A 20,525-nucleotide genomic window follows, 5' to 3' on the forward strand; every position below is an offset into this window, starting at 1 on the left:
TAGCAGACAAAATAAAGCCTTTCCCTTGCCCCTAACAGGATCAAAAGGTTCACTAGCATACCAAAGAATGAAAGCTTGGAGGTGTCAAGAACTTTTATTTCTTTTTTTTAGATTAAAAGAAAAAAAGAAAAGACCTTTAAACTCTAAATTTGCACCACACGCATCAAATGCCCACTGAGAACTATCAACAAAAGTAAGCCAAAAAATCAACCAAATTGTATGTATAAATATCAGATTTTATACTGTAGATTGTTTACTGACTAGCAGTGTCTGTTTGACTCTGGGTACTTCAGTTTGAGTTCTTGCTTAAATGTCCTGAACAGTTCCCTGTTGCGCGCATTTTCTTCATCCTTTGATGAGTGGAATCCCTCCTTAATTTTAAATCCATGATGAATTAGGAAAGCATTGTTAAGAACAGCAAAGTCATAGCCAGCAATGTGAGTCTCACAAACTTGGCTGATTCTATTAAAACCGTACTGAAAAACAAAGATCAAAACAACTTTTAATATCAATGATTGAAGAAGAATGAATTTTACCTCTCTACATATTAATTTTGTAAAAATCAATTTTTAGATCAAATGCCCCATTATAGCTTGAAAAACCTGACAAAAACATCAAGCAAATATTGTCTTTGGAAGGTGCTAACAAGGAATCAAATGCAAATATTTTGCTTTAATTTGTCCAATAATTGAGGTTACCTGCTTGAACCTTTCATCATACAAAGGAACATGATTTGGGGCAAAGTAAAATGGTTCCCAAGGATCCTTCCACTTAACAGTATAAGCAATCTCTAAATCCTCACTTGCAGAATGATAACTAAAAGAAAAAATGCATGGATAAAGTCTTGACAATAAGATGGGCAAACCATTAACCCATCCACTTCTCAGGAACCCCAGAATACCCTCAGTTGACGAGTAAAATCGTCTGGTGTTAGACAGAGTAAAATCTTTTGAGTCTCACTTCCAGGAGTCAATAGCTTAACAATACTGAACTCGAGATGAACAGGATATACTACAAAATCCACAAATCTGAACATGATTGAAAACTCCAGTTACTGTACAGCTGTAGGAAAAAGTTCAACTCATTTAGGTGGCTCAAACCAGTTCCAACACTTGAAAGAAACGTTCAGATTATAGAAGGATTCATTTGACACGACAGCACTTTATCATTTAACAGCAATGTTATGGTACCATATCAAACACCAATTATTGCTGCCAACAGGAAAGCCCCGCAAAAACACCCCATATTTTGTCTTTAGCTGCTTATATCTCAAAAACGAACTCAGTGACACCCATTTTTTATTTCTGAAATGTAATCAGCGTGTCAGAATGAAACTTTCTGCAAAGTTAAAAAAAATTCTGAGGCGGATTCAGAGCCCCTTTAAATTTTTGAAAATTTAAGGTAGCTCTGAATCTGCTTCACAGAATGTTTTTTAACTTTGCAGAGAGTTTCATCTTGGCCTGCGGATCACTTCTGTGGAATAAAGTATTGAGGTCACTGAGTTTGTTTTTCAGATACAAGCAACTCAAGCCAAAATATGGGGTGCTTTTGCAAGGCTTTCCTGTTGCCATGGTAACTTGTTTTGTCACAAAAACGACTGCATCTTGTTCAGTGATAATTGATGTTTTATATGGTACCATAACATTGCTGTTACGTGATAAAGTGTCGCAGTGTCAATCCTTCTAATAACAAGGTCTCTTGAAAGTATTGAAACTGGTTTGAGTGACCTTAAATTCAAGATGAGTCATCCATTCTTACCTTTTCCAAGCATCATAATCTAAATGCCTTTGGCATTTCCAACAGGCTTGATAGTAAAATGGCTGAGCATTTCCTCTGTTCCACTGATCAAGCAACTCTTGTTTTGTCAATGATGGTGAAAGCTTTCGCTTACTTTCAAAAGTTGCCACAACAAACACTCTCTTATCTGAAAGAAAGCATTCATGTTGTTGTAATAAATGACTATTTAATTAAGTAACCTGGTAACATTCTCAAAACAGCTCTTGTAAAATGAAATTTTAATAATTCATTTTTGTCATTGCTTGTCTTTGAACAAAGAGTCTGAAAATTGGTTAGCTCTATTGGCTGAACAGAGGGAGTCACCATGGATTTAAATAATGCTTGATGTGTGTTAAACCTTCATCTTTATAAATGCAGAGATCTTTTCTCAAGCATATAGTTTTTAGCTATAGGTTTTAAGTTTTTTTTTTTTCACAACCCTTCATATGCAAGGACAAGCTTAAATAAGACAAATTAGATACATTGTGTAATTGACAGTAGGGGCAAACAGATCTGTAAGGATTTTTTCCCCTTTGGAAGTATCAAGTCTCAACTTAGGGAATAGTATTCTAGAATTCAATAACTACTTTTTAACTATGGTATCACCCTTTTTATTGACAGAAAGATTCAGTCGCTGTGCTAGTTGCAAGAAGCTTTGATATAGATCTCCATTGCACATCATATCCACATCAACCACAAATACATAGTGACCAGGGGAAACACTGGAACGACCAACATTTCTCAGCAAATTGTTTGGATATGCCAACTGAAAGAAAAATACTTGGCATCAGTCTTGATAATTTCACTAAAAATGTTGCTGGATTCCGTATGAAAGGCACTGTTCCTCACAAAATACTCAATAAATCTGAGATTACTGCCGAACAAATGTGTCGTGAGTTAGGCAGTTTTCATACCTTTCCATTTGCATAATTAGGTTTGTTCAAGTGGTTATTTCTCAGTCTGTGAAAGAAGTCATCACAGTTCCTATTGCGACCCAATGCTTGTTTCAAAGCTGGTACTAACTCAGTTGCAGCTGGTGGATTTGACAGTGGGTACACTAAATGCACTGTTACATGTTCTTTGAATCTTTGATCACACTGATACAAGCCAACAAGAGATTCATAACTCGAGGCAACATCATACCCAGGTACAAAAACAGCTAGAAAGATATAAGCCAAATATCTTAAAAAGAAGAAGAACAATTAGAACACATTCTATAATAACTATTTGAATGAATGAATTCTCTACTTTCTCAAATGCCATAATACACCTTCCTCCCTACAACTTTTGCATAAGCATTGTCCTGTCGATTTCTCTTAAGATATCTTCATGTCCCAGGAGAAATTGCAAACAATGATTTTGCAAAATTTGAGGGGAGGGTAAATAAGGTGTATTATAGGATTTGAGGAAGTAGAGAATACTGGAATAAAAATTAACTTACCACGGAATTTTGATGTTATTTATTACTTTTGCCAGAAAGCCCTGAATTCATCCTTATCAATGCCCAAATGGATCTCTCATTCATGACCTTAACTTCATTATAGTTAACATAAAAAATTATGATAGTATTCACCAAATGAAATGAAGACTGGTTTTCCATGGAGACTCAGATGCTCTGAAAATTACAGTACCTCACATGCAAGACCAACAAAAGCTAAGATTAGTTTCCAATTTCTTCAGTTCCATGTAATATTAATATTTCCCCTTCATTGTGAGATACTTTTATGCTGTAATGTAATTGTTTTAATAATACTGTAATAATAATAATAATAATAATAATAATAATTCATTTCTAGTGCACATCTTAACATGACTATGATCAGATGTTTTCTACTACATTAACATAATTTTTTATGGCTCAATTTGACACTATCGTGACTGTTTTCATAACTTTCATATCTTTTTTTCATGTTATACAACATGTGTCTTTTAGCAGTTGGAGACCATGGCTGCTTGGGGATATAAATTTTATCTTTGAGCACTAATAGTATCTCTCATGCATATCAGTTGGCAAAGCAGAGTGGGGGTGTAATGATGAGTACACATTTTCAATTTGGGAGCAAGTATTAGATTATTTTGATGGTGCAGGTATTGAGTAGCAAAAAACCTTTTGTCTTTGTCATACTTGTAATCCAATTTCAAGTTCACTACTTATCACCCTACTAGGGTTTCACATTAGATTTATATCCCTATCCTGTTGTGGCTTGCTTCACACCCAATAAATTTTGTGTAAAACCCTAGTGGAGAGCTTGCTCACAGGCTGCTACTTCGGTCTACATCCATACCCAAAGATATGGGTCCTTTCCAATGGACAGAGAGGTCCAGTAGATAATGAAGATGATTGGAAGTACAATGAGTCACTAATGTCACATCCTCTTGGCCTTTCTCTTGATGGATCTTGGAGAGAAAAAAGTTTGTCTGTATTTTGTACTGCCCTGATGAATCCACTGGGAGGTTGTTGAAATCTCTTTGTGTCGAAAGCAGATCCTATAACCAAATTAAATGAGTCTTAATGCAATTTAGGTAAAGTTAAAACAAAGATCACAGGGTTCTCCCTAGTTTTCAGCGCAACAGGGATAGCACCTTTTCAAACCGGTGAACTAATTGGTTAATGTTGGACGTTCTGCAAAGGATAAGCGACTTCTGAGCGTTTGCAGGCGGTAACAAGTACAAGCGGTAAATTTTACCGGTTACCACCTGATTAGGAGAACCCTGAGATCACTGGTGTACTGCCATGTGTTTTTGGACGATTGCTTTGCCTTGTTTCCAGGTGCCCTGTGGTGGGACACAGCTTAGTTGCCATAGTGATCTTTCACATCATTAGACATGCCTTGCCTTGCATGTTTCATCAAAGTTTCCAGCCTTGTTGTTTCTGATTAGTTTCATGAGTGTCTACCTCCAACACTGAATTGATGAAAATATGAAGGGGTCACAGGTACTCCTCTAGCCTTTTCCCTGCATCTGATGATATCCGTTACAATGGCCACTAACTGATCATCAAATAAAACAACAGATCCCCCTTCAAAGTTTGTCTGGCTTTGGTGGCCTAGATGTAATAGCGGTCCCCTGTATTTGACTCTCTTCTTGAAAAGCTCAAATCATTTGTAACATTCAAAATTGATGAAGCAAATTACAATTAATTGGAATAAATATAGTTAATTAAAAAAATAAATTCTATCTATCCACAGGAAAATCGTGCCTTCAAAGAAACTTGAAGTTTACCTGGTGAGAGGTGAGAATGAGAATGAAAAAAATAACATCCTTGACTCTTGATGGCAACCCCACCCCCACCCCCCTCCCCCTGGGACAATTATTAGCAGGGGAGTATTGGGGACATGGCCAATAATAATAATACAACTTTGTTTACCCTCGGATTTCAGAGTAGCTAGTAGCTAATATCTCCGAGCATTTAACATATACAATTGTTACGAATCCCAACTGGCAGGAGGCAAACCAGTTGGCTATTTTACAAGTGCGCTAGGAAGTTCAACCAGGGACTACCAGAAACAAATTCTGTGAGTGGTCAGAATGCAGAAAATTAGCGTGGATTTTTCAAGGGGCTTGTAATGCTAGCCTTGACAGAGTGCGAATGGGTCCAGGCATCGAAAAACATTCCAGACTTTCTACCAAAACAAATTGTTGGGTGCCTGGGATATTGTATTTTAATAATTCAGTCCCCATCTCGATTTGGAAAGAAAATTGGTTTGAGAAATAAATACGTAATAAAAGTACAATGTTTGACCAATAAATGTATGCATCAACTAGCAAGGGGAATGAGGTTTGGTTTAAAATATATAACAACATAATACAGGGGTTTCAATAACTTCTGAAATAGCCGTCCATGATAGCCCATTGAAGGCGGCAGTTTGACAAGTTTATAATAGCATTTTTGGTTAAAATCAAGGCAAACTAGCCGGCGGTGTGAGGCAAAGCAGGCGGCGGTATACCGCCGCTAACCGGCTTCTATTGAAACCCCTGCATAATACAAGTATTTAAAAATGCACAAATCTGGCTACGGCAAGGTCATTTGTCACCTGACCTTAACTGGGTAAAACAACAAAGGGTTTGTTTGGGTAAAATTTCTTTCCATTCCCTCCTGGCTGCTTGGCTGGCTCCTAGATGGGAAAGGGCAGTGGAGATTGTAACACTCAAGTTTCACCCAATGGGCAAGGGAAAATTTAAAATGTAACACTGTACAAATGTTACATCCCCCGCTACATCCCGTGGGTGGGGAGGCCGTGGTTTCAATTGACTAGTGCATAAATCCTAAAATAAGAACAACTGCGGGTTCATAACAGTATTCTTTGTGAAAGATAATCGCAGTTCATGAAAACATTGTATTTTTCACCATGCTTAAGTTGCTCCAATGGTTTTTATTCTTAAAATGTTTGTTTCACTTAAATTTATAAACCTTACTTCCAGTATATTTGGTGTGATTAGTTTCTCCTGTCCATTGAATCTCTCTTGATATTGAAGCTTACTGTACAGCACGACGTTAACGAAGACCAACACAGCCACGAGAAAACTCAGAAACAAAAGCACCGAGACCTTCCCCACAATCATGAAATGTCATGGCCTCAAATACTTTCTCGCTTCAAAAATTACTGCATGTAGGAAGGCCTCAAAATATACTCATACTCAGATCTCACTCTGGTTTACCAGACGGTTTACCATATACCAAAAAAATCCGGACATTTCCATTGGAATGTAAATGGCAAGCTATTTTGATCTTTCCAACGGAAATTTTCCGGAGAAAACGGTATTTCTTGAAAGGTAGTGCAAAATTCCCAAACGGAATTTCCAAACGAAAAACGTGTTTACTATTTGCATGATTTTGCCTCTCTCCAGACTCTCTCGGTAAACGTGAACGAATTTTGTAAGTGGTACACGGCAATGCCAACAAAATTTTCCATTCGGGAGTTTTTGCTTACCATTTGAACAAACCTAGTACCAACCGGTTTCTGCTTGTAAATGGTAAACCCAACTAACTTGCCACCCAACAAGGCACTACATCCCGCGTGGTATAGCGCGTGTGTTTCTGTCTTCCCGTTTCCCGCGCGATTGATACCTACCTCTGACGAAAGTTACGCGGGCTCGAAGAAGGAATGCTAGTCATCCTAGTCAATTTCCTAGTCATCAAATTGCATGTTGTCATCGAAGGGACAACATAACCTCGTGAATTTTCTGAAATCCTGACAGGTTGGCTCAGTGGCCCTAAAAGCTGCTCAGTCTTTCGCGTCCGTCAGCCACTTAATTGTCTTAATTGTCCCGCGAAATTTTCGGACATGGTTGGCTGATGTGGAATTTGCCAGATGTAAATTGTATGCCATGTTGAGCCTCCTCCAATTAAGACAGGGATAGTTTACCTTCTGTTGTTGCCTGAGATAATCCTAAAGCTTAAAGAACCACTTAATCAAGGTGAGCTTTGTAAAACAGTGACCCCAGTCAAACTTTTGTTTAGTGTCCAGGTTGGGATATGTGAGAATGCTGGAAAATTAAGATTTCAAAATGATCGCTAGCTGTACGTAGTGTGTACAGTATCCTTAGGATTCTCTTTCGATAGTTCCACTGAGTTCTATGATGTTTTAAAAGGTGCACAAGGAAACAAATTTTGGTGAGAAATAGTTGAAAAACCCCATTTTGCACTCTCTGCGTCAAATGCAAAGAGACTTCGTGCTTCGAAACTAACATGGCGTCGCAGCTGGGTATTCGATACGCGATCATTTCGACGGTGCGAACTTATTATGAATTGGCATTTAGTCATGGGAAACTCTTTCCGTTTCCTCATGAAGTCAGTAGCGGTGAGTGACGAAATGTTTCGAACCATTTTGCCTTGATCTTATTTGTTTGCATGTTATTTATTTTGTTTCTATGGCGTGGGTACCGGTGGAATAAATTTAAGACCTTCAAGCTTAATTTCCCCGTACTGGACGAAAATAACATTTGGTTGATTCGTCTTAAATTAATCTATATTGTGTTGTTTATGTTACAAGAGCTTAGTTTAGTATCTTCTCCAAATATTGATGCCGTTCACCAGATCGCGTACAGATTCTAACATAGATATTCTAATAAGTGTTTAATTTTATTTCTATGCCAGTATCGGTATATTTGCGGTGTCTTGCGCTTCCACAACCGCTTAGATTCTCGAGCTCTAGACTATTCGTTCCGGCTCCGTGAATTTTTAGAACTGATTTATTCATTTTATCATTCAAAATCTGGTAGGAAAAAAATTCCTCAGTGCTTTTGTTTCCACCGATAATACAATGAAAGTTCATTATCTTGTGCTCAATGATGCATAAGTTAATATTTCATGACGTCAATATTGATTTAGAAGAATTCGATTGTACAATATTGGGATTGTTTGAAATCTTTTGAATCAACGCAGTTCCCTTCCGTTTCCGTAATTGACAAATCTTTGTTTGTTTGAGTATTTATCTCCTTTCCAATTTTTTTAGTTGAACTGTAATACTGCAAGCCTGAAAGATTATTTGCCTGTGGCAAAACTCCATGTAATGTTTGCATTCTTGTCATTCATTCCCAGTTGAATAACTTTGTTTGAATTTTTAAATGGTTAAATGGTAAGTGCGATGACACTGTCATTCACCTATTGATAAACCATTCATGCCAGATATTTTTGTGAAAAACAAATTTTATAAATAGAAGTATCGGTATTTCGAAGGATTGTATTACTTGTGTAAGAAAAATCACAAACTTGCGTACCTTGTACTGAAAGCAGTTACAGTAAGGTAGATATTTGAAAGTAACTTTTAAGTGTTGAGAAACATACTCTTAGCCAATAGTCAGGTATGCCATTTATTAGAAACTCATCTTTTTCTTTGTGATTGTCTCATAAAATTTAAAGGAAATTATAATTTAATTTCTGCCAGTCACATGAATGGTGTATGATAGATGATACACGGATAAGTGGTCAATGTTTGAGTAAGGGTTCCCTTCAGAAAATCTCTCAGATCTTCAAGGAGCTTAAAATATCTTTAAACCTGCTAAGATCTTTAGAAAGATCTTTCTTAAAAAGCGATCTGTGGTTGCCAAAACGTTAAGGGGAATACCTCCCAAAGATGCACAGATCCCTATACATTAGATTGACTTTAGCAACATTTACCCAAGGATCCTTAAAGCTCACTGAAGACCGTCAAAGATCTTGGCAAGACTTTTAATGTAAATTTGTGGATTATTTTCTATGATACTGGATCGTTTTCAGGATCTTGAGAGATCTTGTTCTTCAAAGGACTTGATAACCCTTCACTTTCAAGTTTCCAACCCTCTTTAACAGGGTTGGAAACTTGATTGCTAGGCCAATGTGACAGAGTTTACACTGTTTTAACCCTTTCACTCCCAAGAGTGCCACTTATAGATTTTACTCTGTCTAACGCCAGACGATTTTACTCATCAATGGGGAACCCCACGGGGGTTAAGGGGGTTAAGGGATACCATATTTTTATCAGAAAAATCCATGAACCCTTTTTCCGCAAAAAAATGGAAAAATATTAATTAATTACCAAAGTTAAGTTACATAGGGATGTAAAAGGGATTATGCTGTCAGACCAAATCAGAGGGTTTTAATCAAGCTAGTAAAATGTTCAAACAAGCAGAGTGATATAAAATAAGTATCAAAAAGTGTCACTATATTTTAGAAAACCACAGACATTTCAGGTATAGAAGTTCCCTTTTTCAGTGTGAAGAAAACTGTTGAAAAAACCCGAAAAGAGGCTTTTAGATATTTATTTTCTATCACTGTACTTGTTTATTCATTTTTAAGTGTCATGCATCTCCTACAAAAGGTCTTGGTAAGTAAAATGTTCTCCACTGTTTTAATTATTTACACTTTTGCCTAAACTTCCTCTAAGGAAAGGTATAGACAGTGATTATTATTTCATTGTTTTACTCAAAGTATCCATATTTTGAGTTACAGAGATAATTTTCATAGCTTAAATTGGTTTCACCTTAGGCGAAAAAGAGGTTGCTGTCCAACAGACAGTAGGGAGACACTTCTGACTGGCGTGAAAATTAGAGAGGTACACTGTTTTTGATTTATTTAGGACAAGGTGTAACTGTATATCAAACCAAAGTGATATCCTGTGTCAGAGTGTGGATTAGGTTTGAGATGATAAATGACCAATAAGATGTGCAGTGCAGAGTTGGCTATTTAACCCATTGACATCCAAACCGGCCCAAACCAGCCAGACTTAGTATTTTACTCTGTCTAACGCCAAACGATTTTACTCATCAATGGGGAACCCCTGGGAGTCGATGGGTTAACCATTTGCATCTTCAACAAGCACAAATCTTCTGAAAGTTTAGATACTTGGAGATTTTGCTGCCTGCCACATTTCTTTCCTGCTCGGCAACACTTGGCAAAATCAGGCAAGAGTATGAGCCAATGACAGAGTTTTAGTGGGCCAACCAGAACAATATTCAAGCTATAATCAGGGACAAACCTACTTGAGACAGTCCCTGAAAAGGGACATTTTCGTTCTAGGCTTATTTCTCATCTCTCCCCTTATCAATGTTGCGATCATGTGACAGTGTCCATGTCGCATGTTTCAACTTTGCGAGAGGGAAGTGGGGGTGGGGGGGGGGTTGCTTGGTTGTAAAGTTGTTTTTTTTTCCATCATGGATTGGGACTTCTGTTCTAGAAAGTGCTCCATTTCCTGAAATGTCTTAACACTTTTGTCCCTGATTGTACATAGTTGTAGACCTATTGAAAATTAATTTATGGTAAATAGCATGGTGTTTTTTTGTTTGTTAATGTTTTGTTTTTGCAGGGAATCATAGACCTGCTTTAAATTAACCTTACTGTTCCCTCTTTTTTTTCTATTTTCAGGTTCAAAGATGGTATGTACCTACTAGTTGACTATTTTTTCTTTAGCTGTATTGCTTTTGTTTCTTCAACAAAAGGAAGATTAGGATGCTATTACGGTTTGTTTGTTTGTTTGTCTCACAAGGTGTGGGAAAAAGTTGAAATTATGCAGTAAATGGAAGGTATATATTGTGTCAATTGTACATGGTGGTACAATCTTGTGACAGAAAATTCAAGGAAACCTATTACTTTTATCCGCAAAAAAATCCCGCAGCTATTAAATATTGAGCAGAAAAGAAACTGTCAAGATGAAAGTGCCTATCACCCCAATTAACACACTTTTCGGCTTCAATTTACACATGTCTTAAACACATTAAGATCGTTTGGTAACCTATTCCCTGAAAACTTACTGCTCTGTGTGCTTAAACTAGTTGGAAAAATGGCCTTAGTTCGCTCTATAATTGAGCAATGAAGGCTGATGGCACAAACTACGTAGTAATCTTATGTTGCATCTGTAGCTGTTTTCAAAGAACAAACCCGTTGCAAAGCAGTCTCTGTGATATCAACATGGTAGGAAACCCATTCTCCTTCATTCGTCGATCATACATTAAAATTGAAGCACAACTTTCCTCTTTTTTGGCCTCAACAATAGCGATGTTGAAGGATAAAGGCTATTTTTAGTTTTCTGATCAATAGAAGGTCTTTTTTCTCGCCTATAGTCTTTAGAAGCATATCAATATGGCCATGGCAATGCCTGGGCAAAACAAAATGGAGTAAATTCTTTGCAAAGGTAAGTCAATCATTATTACTGTATTTGTTGATATAGTGAAGAATAAACAATAAATATCATTGGTTAAAAAGAGGAATAATAATCATGCTACATGTGCAGAGGTAGCACATATGTAGATTGCAGTCAAATCATATTATTGCACATCATTATTTTATTTTCCCTTTTAGCTACAGTAGTCTCAACTGTTGGTCTGTTAGGCTGCATGTAAATCATTGTATGACTTTCTTAAAGAATCTTTGTTGATTTAAAAAAAAAATTCCTTCCTTTTTCTTCAAATTGTGTTCAGTTATCACTAGACCAGCAAATGAGCAGAGATTGTTTACTTCAGAAGTTTAGTTTTGTTTTGTTTTGAAGTCTTCTAGTTAATGATCAGTCGGTATTGACTGAAAAATTCTTTTGAGAACTGGTTCAAGGAGAAATTGGCAAAACATTGTCTTTCCAGTTGCAAATATTACACATATGTTCAAACTATTAATTTAAATATTATTTTCCTTTTATCTCACAGTGATTCCCATTCAGGAGGGCCAACAAATGTGGTAAGAGTTGTGGGTATTTATTGTTTTAGAATCTTTTTGTGTTCAGTTAGTTTTCCTAAATTTTATCCTAATTTTGGTTCCCAGGTTAATGGCTCTGGGCCAAGGAGATCACCAAAGAACTCCCCAAAAATAGGACAACAAAAAGGTAATCACTTATGTATCCTAAACTTGGTATGCTAAGTAACAATGTCAGCCTTTTAGTTATAGCTATCTGACCATAAGGCGGTAGTGGGACCATCTCTCAACTTGAGAAGCATGCCAGGTCTTGGGAAGAGGGTAATTAAATTACAGTACCGTGCAAAAGTAAGTTGACAGTCTCGACTCGAAACTCTATCCATGATCCTCAATGTTTTCAAGAATCAAGGATTGAGTTTCGAGATTAGATAATCAAGGATCGAGTTTTGAGACTCGCAAATTTTTTTTCAAGGATCTCGATCAGAGATTTTGAGGTGAAACATAACTTCTCAAAAGCGAGACAACTGCATTGGACAAAAGCTTTTGACATGCGGTCTACTTCTTTGCAAACATAGCATCGAGTTATTATATGATTGCTTTTACTGTATGAGCTTTTTTTAATCACTGCTCATGGTTTCTTGACTTCAGTGTTTATAAATGCTGAATTACCGGGATACTTTTGATAAACAGCCCTGATTGGATGCTGGAAAATTCTAGGAAGCACATTCATAACATTGAAAATGATCTTCAGTAAACAGAAAGCGGAGGCAGCGTCTTCAACTGAACATCTATGTTGGTACTCCACAACTACTTCGAACACTACCATCTTTACCACCTATAGCACTCTTTGGACAAAAACTGCTTCAAATTGCATGTATAAATTAACAAGAATTAAGAGGATAAAGCATCTTACTTACTTACTTACTTAGGCCCTTTGCCCCCTGTGGAGCATAGGCCATTGATGAGTTTCCTCCACCGCACCCGTTTCTGGGCCCTCTTACCAAGTTCTGTCCAGCTCAGCCCACTGTCCTTCACCTCATACTCCAAATCTCTCCTCCAGCTGTTTCTAGGGCGCCCTCATTTCCTCTTCCCCTGGGGAATTTCCATGAAAGAGCATGCCGCGTGGTGTTATTTGCTGGCTTCGGTAGAGTGTGGCCTATCCAGCCCCACTTCCTCCTCCTTACTTGTAGCGCAACTAGCTCTTCTTCCGCCCGTTCCCACGTACAGCTGCTCATTGGTTACCGTATCCTTCCAAAAAATGCCAAGAATTCTTCTGAGACCTCTGTACTCTACTTTGTATCCTCTTCACTGTTCTCCAGGTTTCTGACCCATAGCTAGAGCAGAACAGTCTTCACATTTGATCTAAATATGTGAAGTTTGTCACAGATACATGTAGCTCTTTCGATGCCCATACCTTCTGCAACATGATAAACCCTGCTCTAACCTTTCCAATCCTTTGTAAGTGCATCCTTGTCCATACCTCCAAGTGTGTCTATAACGCTCCCGAGATATGAAAGTATATATACTCCAACGGCTACCCCTCGACCACAACAGGTTCCTCACTTGTGTTGTTAATCCTTAATACTTTATTCTTGACCTTGTTAATCCTCAGACCCAGTTTAGCCGATTCCTCTGCTAGCCTTGAAGTTTTGTCCTGCATTTGTAGATGGTTGTGGGAGAGCAGAGTAAGGTCATCCGCATAATCCAGATCGTCCAACTGCTCTCATGGGGTCCACTGTATTCCGTTGTTACCTGCTGTGGTTACCGATGTCATTATCAAATCAATGGCCAGTAGAAATAGAAAGGGTGACAGCAGACAGCCTTGCCACACCCCTGTCGTCACTTTGAATGAATCTGAAAGCTGACCCTCATGGTCTACCCGACAAGTAAGACCTTCATACACTGTAGCTAGACTTAGCCAATGTAACAAGCTTCTCTGGGATGCCATAAAAGCGCAAGGGCTTCCAAAGAATCTCAAGATCTACACTTTCAAATGCCTTCTCATAGTCCACAAAGTTGACATATAGGGATGAATTCCATTCCAATGATTGCTCTATGATCACACGTAGGGTACATGTTTGGTCTATGCATGAACGGCCTTTCCTAAAGCCTGCTTGCTGGTCTCTAAGCAGGATGTCCACTGCTGTCCTCATCCTAACCAGACGTATTCTGTTCAATACCTTGCCCAGAACAGATAGTAGCGTAATACCCCTATGGTTATTGCAATCTCCAAAGTCTCCTTTCTGAGGAACTTCCACAATAATACCTTCCCACCACTCTTCAGGGATTCTCTCTTCTTCCCAAATCCTAGTAAAGAGCCAATGGATAAAACATCTGCTCAACCATAAATCATTATTGCTTATGATTAATTCCTTTGTTTTTACTAATTTATATTACTACTTGTAAAATTCATTAATAATTCATTAGGATGACAGCCAACAGAAACACACTATTCAGGCACAGGTAACCCAGGTTCACTGTGTGCGTCACGTAGGTATTAAAATGTAGAGAACATATGAGGCGAAGTTTAGGTCTGCAAAAATTTGCTAGAAAATGGAAATAAAAATCTATAAAACTTATCATGTGGTGAGCTGTTGTTGTTTTTAACACATACACGAAGTTTCGGGGAAAATGGTCCCCGTTCACCTTCCTTCATAATATAGTGACAAGGTAGGAGACAGAAGCCAGCTTAAGGGCTCCGATCAACCCAAAACAAGCACAATTTTTTTCGTGAAAATCGAATCCAGTCACTAAATAAACACGCCAGGTTCGTGGAACAGGAATTTCTCTAAACCATGAATCCACTGAAGCATCTCCAGGTAGCAACGCGAAGCAAACAGGCTCCGTAGAACTTGTAAGTTGACCTGCTAAAATGGCGGCCCGAAAGTGGCACTGAACTCGGGACGCCTGGTGACGAGGGGAATATATGTCCCCCTGGAGGGAGGGGAGTCCCAGATTGCTCAGTGAGTTTTGTTTTTAGCAATTTGGGACTCCCCTCCCTCCAGAACTTATTATACTGGTCACCAGGTGTCCCAAATTCAGTGGCATTTTGAATTGGACACTTCGCGAGGACAACGCTTTCGGGCCGCCATTTTAGCAGGTCAACTTACAAGTTCTACGGAGCCTGGTGGCTTCGCGTTGCTACCTGGAGATGCTTCAGTGGATTCATGGTTTAGAGAAATTCATGTTCCACGAGCCTGGCATGTTTATTTAGCAACTGGATTTGATTTTCGCGAAAAAAATTGTGCTTGTTTTGGGTCGATCAGAGTCCAGACGCTGGCTTCAGTCTCCTACCTTGTCACTATATTATGAAGGAAGGTGAACGGGGACCATTTTTCCCGAAACTTTGTGTATGTATTAAAGACAACAACAGCTCACCACATGGTAAGTTTTATCGATTTTTATTTCCATTTTCTAGCAAACTTTTGCAGACCTAAACTTCGCCTCATATGTTCTCTATATTTTAATACCTACGTGACGCACACAGTGAGCCTGGGTTACCTGTGTTCAGGTCACATGTGTTGGTTTGTAAATCCCGTTAAAGTTCAACTGTCTGAAAGCACGGGGAGGGATTGAATAGATACACTGTAGCAGGGAAAGGCTGGGGTTGATGAATTTTTAATTAGTTGAATTAGCAGTAAAATTAAATTTCATAAAGACTTCTAACTCGCCTAATTAATATGCTTAACTTTCATAAAAACGAGTCCTGAAAATTTGTACAAAGTTTATTAATCAATCACAAATTTGACATTTCAATCAAAACTATTAGGTAACAATTTACTTGAATCTTGTGTGCCTTGTCGAGAAAGTTTAATGCATCCTTGCCTTCCGTCTCACGCAAATGACAGTTAATAGCACAAAATAACAAATAAAGTGAATTGGGCGGACAACGTTCTCCATTTTGCTTGGCCACTTCACAAACAAACTGAATTTGCTCAACCAAAAGTTTAGCTTATTTGCCGACATGTGCTATACTGAAACGGTCACATCTTCAACATCTTCGCATTTGAGACCGGCTATTCTAACAACTTCTCACATTGCACATTTATTTTGCCGTCACTGCTGCCACTCCTCGAAGACTTTTCTACCCCATTTAGTGTTGTATTGTGTTGCTTTTGGAGTTGCTCCTACACTAGAGTGGTCTCTTCTTCTTTACTCTTTGGAGAGTGAAACCAATCAGCCATGTTTCTACCACAAAAGCTCTACCAAAATAGATTGCTAAATTCAATGCTAAACTCCTATGGGACAACTCCACGCCCACGCGATTAACATAACAATCAAAATCTATTGTTTCATTTCACAAGTAAGATAAAATATTCACGTCCGACCTTTATGGGCTATAAAACGGCTTGCCGTTTTAACTGCCCATAAAGGTCTCCCGCTCATATTTTATCTATTTCTTAATGGTTTGGAGCATTACTTCTAAAGAAAACATCAAAAAACTACAGCTGGTACAAAATTATGCCTGTAGGATTGTCACCAATCTCAGGAAATATGATCACATCACTGATGCTGTAAACCCATTCACCCCTAAACCAGCCTAAACCGGCCATACTTATTATTTTACTCTGTCTAACGCCACACGATTTTACTCATCAATGGGGAACCCCCAGGAGTCAATGGGTTGAGTTCTCTAAAATGGCTTAGTGTAATGAGCAAACTAATATACAATGAATTGGTTAAATGTTATTTAAATGTCTTAACAATCCAGTGCTCCAGAATATCTTAATACCAAGTTTCAATGCTGTACAATTATTCATTTGAGGAACACTAGAGGAAAGAACGATCTCAACCGACCAAAATGCGGAATCAAAATGGGTCAGAAATCCTTCGCATATAGAGAGTCATCCTTTTTTGATAATTTACCTAAGGAACTTAAGGATATTAATAACTTACAAACTTTTAAGAGAAAACTCTTTTTACATCTATTTTATGATTAATTTATTTATTGCCACCATTATCTATTTTATTCTCTCATTTACTTATCTATTTATTTTTAGCATTATCATGTACATATTAACCTTTTAAATGTAATTGTATGTATGTAATTTAATTATAGTGGAAGAACCCCTTTGGAAACTATAATAAATACCTCTTACTAACCGAGTTCGAGGTCCGTACTGTAAGTTACGGACCAAGTTTTTTCCCGTTGATTTATGGCCCAAGCGCGAAGCGCGTAGCGCGCGGGCCATAAATCAATGGAAAAAAACGAGGATCCGTAACTTACAGTACGGACCCAGAAAACGAGGTTAGTAAGATATTTATTATATCTCTGAGGTTAACCGGCACGCGGGTAAGGAAACTAGTCAAAGTGAAGCAGAAGCTAAATCTTCTTGGCAGTTAAGTTTGAAATAGTTGCTTGCAAGATTCAAACAGTTTTCAGTACAAGTTTATGCAACAGAAATGACATGAAAAACTCTCTAGATGATGTTTTGTCGAAATTTTAAATTTAGCGGGCTGTACAGCGGGCCGTACTGTAGAATATGGCCCGCTAATTTAGCCAATTACAGCGTGCGTACTATCTGAGAGATATAATAAAAAAATTTAAAATTTTGTGAACACCGTCAACTTAGTTCAGATGCTTCGAGTATTCTGAAGTAGTGAGCGTACCAGTAGCAACCATACTGTAAGACCACTTTTGTTACTTTCTGTAGGATAATAATAATTTATAATAATAATAATAATAATAATAATAATAATAATAATTCTTCTTCTTCTTCTTCTTCTTCTTCTTATTATTATTATTATTATTATTGTCATAATTATTATTATTATTATTATCTAAAATTCTTATTATTTATTATTGTGGTGTTTGTTTTTTAGAAGTGAAGCAAGCCCCTGTCCTGGCTGCAAGCCAATATCCTGCAAGAACAAATTTTCTTCTGGAGGTACAGTATGTGACATATGGAATCATTGCTACAGTCACAGAATGTGACCTTTGAAGCTTGAAAACTAATGTCTCTGGAGATTTGTACACTTGGTTTAGCCGGGGTTTTTTAACCAACTGCCTGGCTTAAGTGGAAGGTGGCTGCCTGGGATACCCAGGGGCGTCCACTGTGGCCAGGCAGCCCCTAGATAGAATACTGCCCCCATGGCTGGCAATTCCCTGCAACCCAGCCATGAGCCCCCCATTCTAGGCACCCGTCACACTGATGAAACAGTGGAAGGAAGAAAATTAAGGGATGGGAGGGGGGGGGAAGAAGCTAAACGAACTGTGTAATGTTTTGCTGAATATCAGCGTTGAACAACATTTGGGATTAGAGAAATAAACTCCTTGGTTAAATTTTCATCTGGAATTGGTGTTAATCGGCTTTGAACAACCAGGCCCTGGTGTAAAATCTATCAATTTCACTCTCGGGAGGGAAAGGCCAATTAAAATTAGTGATGCTCATGAGTGTTACCTGAAGGATAAAATTAAATACTGTAATATTCATTTTGAGGTTTGTTTTAACCTACAGCATTTGTCCTCCTTCACATTAAGAAATTTTCAAGACTCCCAAGTCCCTCCACAGGAAAGGCTGCAGCAAACCAAAGTAGGGCAATATCAGATTTATTGTTTTCTGTTTTAATATTGGACTGATTTAGACCATGCAACCTCCATCTTTCTTGCAATTGTTAGACTTTGCTATTTTATACTTGCTTGTTATTGTTCCAATAGGAACTGTTGGCCAATGGAAATCAATGGACGAAGGAAATGGAGATGAGATTAACTGATACAGATGTGGTACTTTTAGATGGGGAAACGCAGGTAAGGAAGTGAGATTTGATTCAATCCCCTATTGTAACCTAGAGTGGTGTGACTTTGAGTTCTTGTGTTCAAAAGTTTATTGTTAGTGTTTTGGGTAGAGAAACGCTGCTATCAGTTATTTTTATTATCTGGCTTGCCTTTGTTGTCTTTTTGCGAAGGGTTTGTTATCTTATCGGGTGCTAACACCTTCGTCTCTGAAGGGTCAAAACAACTTGAGGTTGTAAGCAATCAACACAGGTTTATATGATCATAGTGGAATCCCCCACATCCTTTGGATTTGGTGTACAGTGTACTGTTACTATTGTACACGTAGAAAAGGGTCACATTACTATTGCCCAGCTCTTGCATGTATGTACCACGGAGTGTCCCATTTTCATGACGTAGAACTTTCACAATTAACTTGTATCAATAACGTTATTTTTTCAGGATGTCATTGAAGTATTCCCGTTGAGTACAATTGGACATGTACATCACTTTAATGATGATCCCGATCTGAACAGTGTTCTAGTATTCAACACTATACAGACAGAGCAAAAGCTTGGTGCCATGCATCTGTTCCAGTCTGACCGAGTCCCAGTATGTAATAGTTGCATTAGATAATAGAGGAGGGCATTGAGGTAAAACAGCACAAAAAAAATTGATTGTTCAAACCCAAAAAACCAATATTTTAAAACCATAGTCAAACTAAAACATTTACACATGGAGGATATGAACTTACAGTTACTGTAAATCTATAGCATAAGGCCAATAATAGAGACATGAGAGTAATGTGATACGAGTGGAATGTGCTCATGGCGGAGACACATAAAATTATTGCCAATCTTCAGCTGTACATCAAATAGAAAAGATAGGATACCAAATAGGAAAAAAAATTCCTTTTGATGCTAAGAATTGGAATTAAGCCACAAACTGCAACAGATACTAAAACCAAAAAACTGTCCTTTTTTTCGGTGCAAAAGAAACCAAACAAACAAACAAAAAAAATGAGGTAAAGAAAAGGCCAAAACTGCAATTTAACCTAAAACCCAGATCAGATGCCCCCACCCCATATTAGTACTGATTGATGTTCTTTTTTTTTTTCTTTTTTTTTTTTTGATGTACAAGTTTCAGAATTCATCTATCTGTCTAGCCATCACTTAGTTGTTTGTTTCTCCTTCTGGATCTTTTTATCCCTGTACATTGTCAGTGTTGTTTACTCTAACTCCTTACCAGAAGATTTTTGTGATATTAGCTGCCTTTGGAATCATATACTGCTGCTTGTAACTGCTTAAAGCTTCATTGAATTAAGGATCTTAAAAACTTTACTCTTTCTTTCTTTACTAGTCCACAAATACTGATATCCTGATCAAATTCTGAGAAAACAAAGAAGCATTTTAGTAGTTTAAACTGTGGAAGTGATGTGTGAAGCCTTGTGCGTGTGTTATAAAGCTTGGAAAAAAAAAAAAGAGAAAAGATAATCAGCTTTTTGTTTCTTAGCCAAGTTGTGTTGAAACATGGTTAGCCCTAATCATGGCTAGACAAAAAGGAAAGGAAAGGAAAGGAACTTTACTGAAGTGTCTAGTCATTCTAGCACTGAATTACTAATTGGGGACACTGTAAACTGAAATTAACAATTAACACAAATCAAGTCAAATGTTGGTTTTTTGAGGAGAGGGGAAACCGGAGTACCCAGACAAGAACCAGGTTTTTGAACCAGTTGAATTAGGGCTAACGTTCTTTTAAATCATTACAGTACTTGGCCCTCAAGATCACTGTATGTTGAGTTGTTAATGTAATAACTTTCCATTGTATTTTAGGCAGCAGTGGTGGCCACTGAAATTACAAAAGCAGCAAGCAGCAGAACGGTAGTTAATTAATTAAACTACTTTTGATAGTAACCTAGTGTCTTTACTTCATTTTTCA

General features: G+C 37.7%; 2 protein-coding genes across 3 annotated transcripts in view; one reads left to right on the plus strand and one right to left on the minus strand.

Annotated features, from left to right (window-relative positions):
* Positions 1-80: 80 nt before the first annotated feature.
* On the minus strand, positions 81-6,383 carry LOC138005592 (beta-1,4-glucuronyltransferase 1-like). 2 transcript variants are annotated; one of them, XM_068851801.1, is made up of 7 exons: positions 6,193-6,383; positions 4,062-4,263; positions 2,691-2,935; positions 2,383-2,542; positions 1,759-1,924; positions 699-816; positions 81-476 (listed from the first exon to the last, which is right to left on the minus strand). In XM_068851801.1, the coding sequence occupies exons 1-7, from the start codon at positions 6,337-6,339 to the stop codon at positions 261-263; spliced, it is 1,254 nt and encodes a 417-aa protein (XP_068707902.1). In that variant the 5' UTR covers positions 6,340-6,383; the 3' UTR covers positions 81-260. The 2 variants fall into 2 exon arrangements, with proteins under 2 accessions (XP_068707902.1, XP_068707908.1); XM_068851807.1 differs by lacking the exon at positions 6,193-6,383 and adding an exon at positions 5,816-5,897.
* Positions 6,384-10,580: 4,197 nt separating this feature from the next.
* The window catches only part of LOC138005611 (epidermal growth factor receptor kinase substrate 8-like), a 35,979-nt gene continuing 26,034 nt past the window's right edge, over positions 10,581-20,525 (plus strand). The window contains exons 1-9 of the mRNA XM_068851816.1: positions 10,581-10,629; positions 11,314-11,384; positions 11,890-11,920; positions 12,005-12,065; positions 17,699-17,763; positions 18,334-18,408; positions 18,534-18,623; positions 19,050-19,199; positions 20,420-20,467. Coding sequence (XP_068707917.1) covers positions 10,627-10,629; positions 11,314-11,384; positions 11,890-11,920; positions 12,005-12,065; positions 17,699-17,763; positions 18,334-18,408; positions 18,534-18,623; positions 19,050-19,199; positions 20,420-20,467 — 594 coding nt within the window. The 5' untranslated portion in view covers positions 10,581-10,626. The remainder of the gene's footprint in view (positions 10,630-11,313; positions 11,385-11,889; positions 11,921-12,004; positions 12,066-17,698; positions 17,764-18,333; positions 18,409-18,533; positions 18,624-19,049; positions 19,200-20,419; positions 20,468-20,525) is intronic.

Source organism: Montipora foliosa, chromosome 1, assembly GCF_036669935.1.
Source record: "Montipora foliosa isolate CH-2021 chromosome 1, ASM3666993v2, whole genome shotgun sequence".
In the NCBI taxonomy this organism is placed as follows: domain Eukaryota; kingdom Metazoa; phylum Cnidaria; class Anthozoa; order Scleractinia; family Acroporidae; genus Montipora; species Montipora foliosa.

What these genes read in the sequence shown, in the direction of transcription:
- LOC138005592 (XM_068851801.1), bottom strand. Translation starts at nt 6,339, where the DNA reads ATGATTGTGGGGAAGGTCTCGGTGCTTTTGTTTCTGAGTTTTCTCGTG. An exon ending in CTAATTATGCAAATGGAAAG is followed by an intron (nt 2,543 to 2,690) that starts GTATGAAAACTG and finishes TTTTTCTTTCAG; the next exon opens with TTGGCATATCCAAACAATTT. An exon ending in TCTTTCTGTCAATAAAAAGG is followed by an intron (nt 1,925 to 2,382) that starts GTGATACCATAG and finishes GCTTTCTTTCAG; the next exon opens with ATAAGAGAGTGTTTGTTGTG.